General features: G+C 43.7%; 3 protein-coding genes across 3 annotated transcripts; 2 read left to right on the plus strand and 1 right to left on the minus strand.

The window, feature by feature from the left end:
- Nucleotides 1–4,183: 4,183 nt before the first annotated feature.
- Nucleotides 4,184–6,353, minus strand: FA14DRAFT_72596 (uncharacterized protein). The gene has a single exon (XM_025502776.1). The coding sequence runs from the start codon at nucleotides 6,295–6,297 to the stop codon at nucleotides 4,429–4,431; it is 1,869 nt and encodes a 622-aa protein (XP_025354753.1). The 5' UTR covers nucleotides 6,298–6,353; the 3' UTR covers nucleotides 4,184–4,428.
- Nucleotides 6,354–6,519: 166 nt separating this feature from the next.
- Nucleotides 6,520–7,875, plus strand: FA14DRAFT_174116 (uncharacterized protein). Its single transcript, XM_025500521.1, has one exon. It carries the CDS (start codon nucleotides 6,627–6,629, stop codon nucleotides 7,785–7,787), a length of 1,161 nt encoding a protein of 386 aa, XP_025354754.1. The 5' UTR covers nucleotides 6,520–6,626; the 3' UTR covers nucleotides 7,788–7,875.
- A 208-nt stretch (nucleotides 7,876–8,083) lies between these two features.
- FA14DRAFT_161832 (leucyl-tRNA synthetase) lies at nucleotides 8,084–11,765 on the plus strand. Its single transcript, XM_025499312.1, has one exon. It carries the CDS (start codon nucleotides 8,366–8,368, stop codon nucleotides 11,723–11,725), a length of 3,360 nt encoding a protein of 1,119 aa, XP_025354755.1. The 5' UTR covers nucleotides 8,084–8,365; the 3' UTR covers nucleotides 11,726–11,765.

Here is an 11,765-nt window from a genome sequence, read left to right on the forward strand (position 1 = left end):
CTGGGCGAGTGATTTCCCATGGATGGACGAAAGTATCTTGCAAAAGGTTCGACAGATGGTGGAGGGTTCTCTTTATTGAGAATTCATATAGATAGTTCTCTGCCTTTCTTTTCCCTCACAGCACACAGCTAGCTCGATACAGTACTGGACATGGAACGCCTTCGCTCGCCAAATCGATCGATTCGAATCTCGACATTGTTCACGATAGTTCGCTTCAGATTCCCCAACTCAACGTTCGTCAGATGCAGTAGTATGGGAGCGATTATCCAACCACGCCGCATATGACAAGATTTTCACACCAGATCGTCTCGACAATCCAGGCGTACACATACAAGGTCCAAAAGGAGTAGAATGGATGAAAGGTACTTTATATGTAGTCCGCCTTTTCGGATCGACCGCAACCCCCACCACCCAATCTCATTCCAATCATCATCCACTTGTCATTCAAGACCCACTTGTCATCCAACCAACATCACAAATTTCTCACAAGACAATAATTGTGGCACTCAAATACAAGCAAACATAGCATCAATTCACTTCACAAAAAAAAGCCTCACAAGTGCAAACGCCAGCATGCAACCTAGCCAACCATGGTCTTCCATTGATGCTCGCAATCTCATACGTGTCCTCGCTCAACCGGCATCATCCACTTCTCGTTTATGGATTCATTCTCTTTTCATTCGAGATCCACCGATCATACAATCAGTATCACACACTTCTCTTTTCAAGTCGTCACACACCATCGATCGCGGCAACCAACACGAATATAGAAAAGAGCTCACTCACAAGTACAAACGCCTGAATGGGGCCCAAATCAAACAAATGTTTCCTCGGACGATTCGAGAAAGTCTTTGGAAGATCCGAGGAGAGCAGTCGAGTACATCGCTTTTCCCTTTGCCGATGCACACAAGATCAAAGTTCGAACGCATTTACCGAACAATCGATACATCATCAGCCGGAATGGTGCACTTGCCATCGCCATTAATCAACGGTTCCAATATTCACTTCACAAACAACTTGCATGATCAAGAGGGCATTACTTGATCATCAATCAAAATGGCGACATGATCACTCTTGCAACATCTTACACGACACTTGCTTTCTCACCCTTACGCCATCCTTTCTTGGGATCAAAGAACTCGTTCTTTGCTATTCTCACTCCTCCTCTCACACATCCTGAAGCAATATCTTGCTTTGCAACTGCATAAAAATAGAAGAAGAAAAGAAGAAGAAAAAGAAAAAAGAAAAAAAGAAAAAGAAAAAAGAAAAAAAGAAGAAGAAAAAAGAAAAGAAGATCAAAAAAGAAAGATAAAGAGACAGAAAAGATGAATAAAAAATCAAAAGAAAAATCAAAAAAAGATCTACTTCTCATTTGAGAATCACTTTATATCCAGCCAGCATTACCTACTTCTCATTCCATACTATCTCTACCACCAACACTCACTTCTCATCCCGCAACCGTCATCCACTTCACATCCTGCAATCGTCATCCACCTCTCATCCCGCAATCATCATCCACCTCTCATCCCGCAATCATCATCCACTTCTCATTCCGTCATCATCAACCTCTTATCATTCAACATCCATTTGACATTCAAGGCCTACTTGTCATTCAAGATCCAGTTGTCATTCAGTCACCATCACAAATTTCTCACAAGACAATGATTGTGGCACTCGAATCCAAGCAAACATAGCATCACTTCACATCACAAAAAAGGCTCGCAAGTACAAACGCCGGCATGCATCCCTAACCAAGCAAGGTCTTCCATTGATGCACCGGTAAATCCTTTGAAAATTCAACGAACGCCGTCTCATATGCGTCCTCACTCAACCGGCATCATCCAATCCTGATTCATAGATCACAGCTCATTCAAGCAGCATCATTCTCTTCTTGTTCGAAATCCACCAATCGTACAATCAGCATCACACACTTCTCCCACAAACGACTAAATGGGGCCCAAATCAACCAAGTGTTTCCCCGATCAATTGAAGAAAATCTTCGAAAGATCAAGGAGAGCAGTCGAATACATCGCTTTTCCCTTTGACGATGCACGCAGGATCGAAATTCGAACGTATCATCCGAACAAGTGAAACATCAGCCGGAATGGTGCACTTGCCATTGCCATTACTCAAGTCTTCCGATACCGTCACAGCAGCACCATGTTTACTCAACGGTTCCAATATTCACTTCACAAACAACTTGCATGATCAAGAAGGCATTACTTGATCATCAATCAAAATGGCGACATGATCACTCTTGCAACGTCTTATACGACACTTGCTTTCTCATCCTCACGCTACCCTTTCTTGGGATCAAAGAACTCGTTCTTTGCTATTCTCACTCCTCCTCCCACTTCTCCTCCCACTTCTCCTCCCACTCCTCCTCTGACACATCCTGAAACAGCATTTTGCTTTGCAACTGCATTAAAAAAAAGATCGAACAAAAAAAATAAGAAAAAGATCAAAAAAATAGAAATTTTAAAAAAGATCTAAAGGTCAAAAAAATAAAAAGAAAAAAGATCTAAAGGTCAAAGAAAAAAAAAAAAAAAAGATGACCTACTTCTCATTTGAGAATCACTTCATAACCAACCTGCATTACGTACTTCTCATTCCACAGTTATCTCTACCACCAACACTTAATTCACACCCCTCAATCGTCATCAACTTCTCACCCCACAATCGTCATCCACCTCTCATTCCACTCGTCATTTACTTGACATTCAAGATCCACTTGTCATTCAATCAGCATCACAAAATTCTCACAAGACAATGATTGTAGCACTCGAATACAAGCAAACATGGCATCACTTCACTTCACGAAAAGCCTCACAAGTGCAAACGCTGGCATGCAACCCTGACCAAACAAGGTCTTCCATTGATACACCGGTGAATCCTTTGAAATTTCAATAAACGCCATCTCATATGCGTCCTCATTCAACCGGCATTCGACCCCTTCTCGTTTGTGGATCAGCTCACTCAAGCGACATCATCCACTTCTCATTCGATGATCACATCTCATCCAATCGGTATCAATCTCTTGTCATTCGAGAATCACTCCTCACTCAAAAGGAATCATCCACTTCTTCTCAATTATGGATGACAGCTCATTCAACCGGCATCATTCTCTTGTCACTCGAGATTCACCCATCGTACGATCAGCATCACACACTTCCCTTTTCAAGTCTTCACACAACTTTGATCGCGGCATTCAGCACAAACGCCTGAATGTGGCCTAAATCAGCCAAGATCTTCCTCTTACGATCGGGTTGAAACCTTTCAAAATTCATGAAAGTCATCTCGTACGTTGCGCAAGATCGAATCATGACAAGGCATTCGAACAATTGGGACAAGAGGAGAAATGATACACTACACTTGACATCAACATCTGTCTTTCCTCTGCCCTCCTTCTCGTGCTCCCTCCTAAAACTTTTTGGCTTAACGTCCGTTCAACATTATGGAAGAAGTCCGTCATCATTGGTTGATAGATCGAGCTGGTCAAAGTTTGTTCATTCATGATGATCTGCACTCGTATTCAAGCAAAACTTAGCAGTCTCTGGAGAAGGAGAGAAACGGTGAATGGACCTAGACTGAGGGTCATGAGAAGGAGGAAGTGTAGAAGGAGGGGAGGAAGGAGGGGAGGAAGGAGAAAAGGAAGGAGGAGAGGAAAGAGGGAAGGAAGGAGGAGAGGAAAGAGGGAAGGAAGGAGGAGAGGAAGGAGGGAAGGGCAGAAGGTGGACGGGCAGAAGGTGGAAGGGTAGAAGGCGGAAGGGCAGGAGGAAGAAGAGCAAAGGCGGGAGGAGGAAGGGCAGGAGGAGGAAGTGCTGGACTTAACGCAAGATGCCACACAGAACTCATCAATAATGTCAGCCTAGCAGTCCCAACAGAAGAAATGGCATTACTTGACATCAACGCATGTCTTTCCTCTGCCCTCCTTCTCATGCTCCACCTCACACTCTTTGGCCTGCCAACCGTTCAACGTTACCGAAAAAGTCCGTCATCATTGATTGACTTGAAGTGAGGTCGATCAAGTCGGGCGAATTTTCTTCATTAGATCTTGACTCTGCACTCGCATTCACGGGGCTCTTTCAAGCAATCACTGGCAGTTGAAGAAGCATCGGTCTTGAGCGCAGACATCTTTGGATGACGGATCAAATCCACTATATCAAAGAAGCGCTCATCCTGTCCGACTTGTTGACGTGACGAGAGCAACATGTGCTCGGACTCCCCAAACACTTCCGTTTGACTCTCAAATGGTGGTTCACGCATAACATTCACGGTGGATCAGCGTGTCCTCACACGATATGCGCCAAAGGTGATTGAGGTTGAGCCTTTGCTGGTAAGGAGGGCCATTGTTATATTGCATGTCTTTAGTGTACAATGTAGAACATTTTTTTCGTTAATATACATCATTTTTTCGGCTATCGGTGGTCATATCATCCCTAATGATCGAGCTATGTTTGCAAGGCCACCACCGTTTGGTGCATCAGAAGCAATTTGTTCCAACAGATAAGATTCAAAGTTTGACTTGGCTTCTTCTGATATATCTCTGCTCTCATTATCAACCTCTGCATCACCCTCACTATCCTCGTCAGAACTTGCATATGCTGACAGGCCGACCAGAGCTGAAGTTGACGCTTTTGGCGGGTGACCTGTGTCTACCTTGATCTTTTTACTAGAATCGTTATCAAGTGTCACTGCTGCTGAACGCTTGGCCACATTCTTCTCCATAGCTGCGGTCGCCTCATCATCCCCACTTTCAACCTCTCCATCAACGGGAGAAAGTCGGACTCTCTCTGCTGACCCGTCTGCGAACTTTTGCGATAATTTTGATGATTCCCAGACTTCTATGTGAGGATACTCTACGATAGCATACCCTTTCGCCAATCTTCGTAAGATATCTTCGATGGTCTCTTTTCCTTGTAAGACTACCAGATGACGTGTAGCCGTGCGAGAGATCTCCTTTTGAGGGGTGTTGGCATCGTGATGCTGTGATATATCATCTTGAGTCTCTGAGTTGACCGCTTCCAGTTCTCTCTTCTTTTGCATTACCCTTTGTGACTGCAGCCGGTTGAGAAGGAAGGATGAGATCAAGCCGGACTGCTCCGCTGACTCCATTGATGTGTTCTGTGTTGCACCCTGTATCAATTCAGGCAATCCTTCTTTCTCCACTTCTTCTGTTGCAAGACCTTCAATGGGAGCCCATTCACCATTCCTCTTCTTCTCGAGAGATAGTTTCTTTTCTTCGTCAAATTTGAGACCACCTTCTAACACCATTCCATTCCGTACTTGCCGTTGCCACCATTCCAGAAATCGCGCAGAAGTTTCGTTACGCAACTTTTCCGAGTGTACTGGAATAACTATCATGACTTGGTTCCTGATGTCTTCGAATGAGCTCATTTTTGCCTCATCATTCCCCTCACGCTGCGTACCGAATAAAGCTTCCCAAGCGCTTACTGATTGATCGCTATCATTTTCGACATTTTGACCTGTCGCCTTCACACGTAACCTCTTTTCCATTTCTGATCGAACAGTTTCTTCTATGCTTCTGTTCCATGGTATATGATGTTGTATCACTCGCTTCGATCTTCGATCTTCCGCTTTTCCACACGGGAAGGATATCTGAACTGTACACATCAATTGTTGTTGTTGCACTTTGTACCTTGACTGATTCTCCTTTCTAGCTGACATTCCATCTGGCAATAGCATGATAGGGACTTTTAGTTTTCTTATGCTTTGCTCATATTGTTGTCGATTGCGTGCTTCCGATGACAGCTTCTCTGTTGAAGTATTGAATCGACCGCCTTGATTCTTTGATGATGGCCGCGAATTCCTTCCACCTTGTGAGCCAGAAGGATTCTTTGCATCATTATCTTGATCTGAATCTTTGTACCATCCTTTCTTGATCAAATCTTTGCCTAAAGTAGCAATGCTTCTTCCCATGAATTGCAGATACTCAAAATCTTCCATCATATTTGCTTCGCCGTATGCATTCATGGGAATGAATTTATCAATATTGCCAAAGTTGTTAGCATTGGGTGCAGTGATTGTCTCACTTGCATTGCTGAATTGCCTCAATGAAGGCAAGAGCTCCTCTTTGTCTGTAATGGAAGCTGAACATGCTTGAATGCCTGGATCGGAGGATGTTGAAGCGCCAGCAAAGCCGATATCTGGATGGACGTCACTTTTATGCTTTTTGGAGCAAATCAAGCTGCAAGTCGGACTGGTACATTTTGGACATTTGTACTTTGACGAACTTGCTCGACACACAATGCAAGCTTTTGAGATTGCAGCTGACATGTTGTATGGTCATGAGACTTATAATATCATCTTTGACTATGAGTTGGGATGATGGAGAAAGAGGATGAAGCATTTATTCTGTAAAATTTCCAAAAAAAAAAAAAGAGCCGATCGGAATTCGGATTAAAATTTGTCTGTGCGTTTGGCCTAGTGGAGTGATTTAAGACAACAAATGGGCGGGTGCAATTAATTTAATAGCCTTCAGTTGTGTTAAGTCTACGCGTACCTTTTCAGCTTTAACAACACCATCATTGATTATCCATCTATTGAACGACAGCAATCACAATTCCAATCAATCAGCTTATCACGTTCATAATCACATCTACACTATGTTCAGTCCTCAAAGACGTCAAATCTTGGGCGCAAAAGGACGTTTGAGTCCAAAGAAGCCCGGTCTTGGCACAGAAGAAGCAGCAAATGTTGGACCAAAACAATTATTCAACGATCTAAAACAGACATCATCCAAGAAAGCATCAACTTCAGCATCCATATTTGGAGGAACAAACAAGTCTCGTGCATTTGGTGAGAAAACAAACAGATCTCCTCAACGATCAAATGAAGAACATGACGCGGGAAGTGTACCAGTCAAACCGAGAACCACACATAGCCCTACCAAGGGAAAATTGAAGTCCAGCATTCAACGTTCCGGTTTCGTCACTCCATCTGCTAACATTGGCCACGCAGGTGCATTGCGAATGCAGATGGGAGAATTTTTGGATGCAAGAGCAGGGAATGGAATTCAATCAGTGGAAAAAAGTGACAGTTCCGTGACTGTAGATGGAAGAGTCATGACCGAGGAAGAATTATACCCAGAGATCGAATATATGCCACCTCCTGTTGAAGTCCCTTACGACTTTCCAGCAGAGTTAGATGGCCTACCGCGTGGAGCAGAGATGGGGGATATGCTTCAATCAATCGTTGCAGAAGGTTTTTACAAACCACAAAGACCGGAATCGATCGAAATGCAAAGACGAGAGGATTTGGAGAATGTGCCTGATCCTTCGATCGACGACTTTGTGGAGAAAACGTGGCCTCAAGTGGAGCAAAGAGGAGTGAAGCCGCTTGAAACGTCAAAGAGGACCGCTTCGTCATCTCATGGAACAGGAAAGGCACCATCAGTCCGCCCAATTACCCAAGCGATTCGCAAGCCTTTCACATCATCAAGGGAAACCAAATCAAACACACAAACCACAGGAAGACGAGCACCGGTTGTTACGGAAAAGAAAGCAGTTTCTGTCCAAAAGAAGCCCTTCAGTACCGCCTCAACCACTCCAAGAACCAACCTGGCATCAAAGAGCACTGGATCAAGTGCTGTTCCATCCAAAGTAAAAGCATTATCTCTTAAGGATAATAATACCCAAGTACGTCGAGGAAATGGACCGACAAAGTCAAAGTTGGATGACTTTGAGAATGACAAATTAGCCAAATCGATTCAAGCCAAATTCTTGCGTGCAGAGCAGGAAAATGGTTTTGAAGGATTTGAATTGTAACGACCTTCATCTGTATCATATTATATCTTCATCTATTCACATTATACCTTTATCAAGCATATTTAATTCATTCTTTCAATAATTCGAGTACCACAAGTCTTCATGACAACGTCTGATCGTGATCTGAGGATGACGAGAAGGGATGTTGCTCTTGACGTGCACGCATTCATCAACGCGGATGAGAATTGAAGCGCGTTTGATCACGTGCTTATTTGACCACTTTCCTCTTAAAAGTTGAAGCGAGTCACGAGCGGGCAAATAATTTACGCTACACTTTGACACCTTTCTTCCGATATCCTTGAGCTTCTTCTGTCACAATCAACCAACATCCTTGCTACGGACTTAAGCTCAATCATCGCTTATAGTCAATTGTAACATCTCTTGTTGCATAAAGGAAAAGAGTTCATTCTTGGCGGTCTGCCTCGCCTATCAAAACGACGATCATCTCGCATTGGCAAACGGCTTATAGGCCGATCTGTGTGGGATATAAAAGACAACTTTACCGCATTCACAACACAAAAAGGATCAATTGGGGATCGCCAAACCTAATCAAGCTTCAGCATAGAGCATATACAAACATGGCATCATCGGAAGCAGCACCTTCTGGGCCTGCTACAGGTGCCGAAGTGAATGCAAACGGAGGTCCAATTCAATTGGAGAATACGTCAAAGCGTGATTTCCTGACATCTTTGGAGAAAAAATATCAACAACAATGGGAAGCCGAAAAATTGTTCGAGGTAGACTCACCAATGACAACCGAACAAGGTCTAGAAACTCTTTCACCAGAAGAGATTCGGGAAAAATACCCAAAATGGTTGGGAACCTTTCCTTATCCATACATGAACGGCTCTTTGCATTTGGGACATGCTTTCTCAATGTCGAAAGTTGATTTCATGGACGGTTTCCAACGTATGTTGGGCAAGCGTGCTTTGTTCCCTCTTGGTTTCCATGCGACTGGTATGCCTATTCGTGCGTCTGCCGACAAATTGATTCGAGAGATTGAAATGTTTGGCAAAGACTTTAGCGGATATAAAGAGGAGGAAGAGCCAGAAGAAAAATTGGAACCTGATACTGACTTAAACGCAAGCAGTGTAACGCAAAGCAATGTCGCCAAAGCCACAAAGGGAAAATTGCAAGCAAAGAACACTGGTCTCAAATATCAATTCCAAATTCTTGAATCAATCGGTGTACCACGCAGTGAAATCCACAAATTTACCGAGGGAAAGCAGTGGTTGGACTACTTCCCACCGATCGCAGTTGCAGATTGCAAATCCATGGGTACAAGAATTGATTGGCGTCGTTCATTCATTACTACTGACATGAACCCATTCTATGACACATTTGTCCGCTGGCAAATGAACAAGCTCAAAGCTATGGATAAGGTCAAATTCGGTGAACGTTACACAATCTACTCGCCTAAAGATGGTCAACCATGTATGGACCACGATCGATCAGAAGGTGAGGCTCTAGGACCACAAGAGTACACAGGTCTCAAGATGGAACTTGTACAATGGAGTGCTTTGGCCGCGCCGGAATTGGATGCCAAGTTGCAAGGAAAGAAGGTCTATTTGGTCGCTGCCACTCTTCGACCAGAAACTTGCTATGGTCAAACGAATTGTTTCGTCGGACCAAACATCGATTACTCCGTCTTTGCTGTGAATGACACAGAGGTCTTTGTCACCACGCCAAGAGCAGCACGAAATATGACATTCCAAGGAATTACTGAAAAGCGTGGTGAAGTCAACACAATTGCTACAATCAAAGGATCTCAATTGGTCGGAACAAAAGTTCGTGCACCTTTTGCCATTTGTGATGAAGTTTACGTCCTTCCAATGGAAACAGTTTTGGCAACAAAAGGAACAGGTGTTGTCACTTCTTGTCCATCTGATTCTCCCGATGATTTTGCTACCTGGACAGAACTGAGAAAGAAGCCCGAATACTACAAGGTCGATCCGGCATGGGTTGCACAACCTCCTCAACCTGTGCTTTCGACACCCACTTACGGTGAAATGACAGCCGAGGAATTGGTCAAGAAGTTCAAGATTCAAAGTCCCAAAGACAAGATTGCATTGGCTGAAGCAAAAGAAATTGCCTACAAAGAAGGTTTCTACAGCGGTACAATGGTAGTTGGACCGTTCAAAGGCTTGCCTGTTCAAGACGCCAAAGGAAAAGTACGTGATGCTTTGTTGGAGGCCAAGCTCGGATTGGCCTATGCTGAACCCGAAGGAAAGATTATCAGCCGAAGTAACGATGAATGTGTTGTAGCTTTGTGCGATCAATGGTACATGGATTACGGAGAAGATTCATGGAAGGCATCAGCACAAAAAGCTCTACGTGCTATGAATACTTTTGCCGATGAAATCTTGAACGCATTCGAAGGAACTCTCAATTGGCTACATCAATGGGCTTGTGCTCGTAGTTACGGATTGGGTTCTAAATTGCCTTGGGACAAAGAATTCCTTGTGGAAAGTTTGAGTGATTCAACAATCTACATGTCTTACTATACCATTGCACACTTGCTGCAAGATGGTGACATCTTTGGTTCAAAAGTGGGACCTCTAGGCGTCAAAGCGGATGATTTGACAGATGATGTTTGGGACTACATCTTGGGAGATGTTCAATACCCTGCCGCAAGTGCAAACACATCTGTTACCAAAGAAGTCGCTGAACGTCTTCGCCGCGAGTTCAGATACTTCTATCCTATGGATCTACGATCGAGTGGAAAGGATTTGATCCCTAACCATTTGTCTTTCTGCATCTACAACCATACAGCTCTGTTCCCTGAGAAACACTGGCCTCAAGCTATTCGTATCAATGGACATTTGATGTTGAACGGAAAGAAGATGAGCAAGAGTACCGGAAATGCATTGACACTTCGTCAAGCCGTTGACAAATTCGGAGCAGATGCCTGTCGTATCAGTTTGGCAGATGCAGGTGATTCCATCGAGGATGCCAACTTTGAGGAAAAGTCTGCAAATGCAAACATCTTGCGTTTGCACACATTGTTGGATTGGTGTCAAGAGATGATTGATAATCAAGACAAACTACGAACGGGACCAAAGGATAATTTCTGGGACAAAGTGTTTGAGAATGACTTGAATACTTCCGTCGAACAGGTGAAGGGCTTCTATGATAACATGCTATTCAAGAGTGCAGTCAAATACGGCTTCTACGAACTACAAGGATATCGTGACTCTTATCGCGAAGCGACTGTGGAAGTGGGAATGCATCGTGATTTGGTGATGCAATTCATGCGCTTGCAAGCATTGCTAATGATGCCAATCGCTCCTCATTTCTCTGAACATATCTGGCGTGGGATCCTGGGCGAGAAGAGTACTATTCAATCGGCACGTTACCCAGAAGTGTCAGCACCGGTAAGCAAGCAAACTTCCGAATCAGCAACATACATTCGTGGATTGATCAAAAACATTCGTGACACAGAATTGATGATTCTCAAAAGACGCAATAAAGGAAAGAAGGAAGTCGGTGGAGACTACGATGAGAAGAAGCCAAAGGCTGTCAAGGTCTTTGTGGCAAAACGTTTCCCGGAATGGCAAGATCGTACGGTAACAGCGATTCGCAAATGCTTCAATGACGAAACAAAGACGATTGATATGTCGAAATTGAAGAACGAATTGGTTGCTGCCAATATGATCAAAGATAAACGTCCAATGCCTTTCGCACAACAATTCAAAAAGAGAATTGAAGAATTTGGAGCAGATGTTGCATTCAATCGTTTGTTGCCATTTGATGAAATTGAAACAATTCAAGCAGCAAGTTCATACCTAAAAAGAACGATCAACTTGCAAGAATTGAACCTCATTTCAGCCGATGAGGTTTTGGCAAAGCCTGACGGACCCAAGGAAGCAGGTGTTGATCCTCGAGCTCTTGAAAATGCCGAGCCAGGATCGCCAGCCTTTGTATTCTACAACGTTTAAGATACTCTATTCTAAAATTATATTCCTTTCATACCTCGTC

The sequence above is a fragment of the Meira miltonrushii genome (genome assembly GCF_003144205.1).
Source record: "Meira miltonrushii strain MCA 3882 unplaced genomic scaffold FA14scaffold_3, whole genome shotgun sequence".
NCBI lineage: Eukaryota > Fungi > Basidiomycota > Exobasidiomycetes > Exobasidiales > Brachybasidiaceae > Meira > Meira miltonrushii.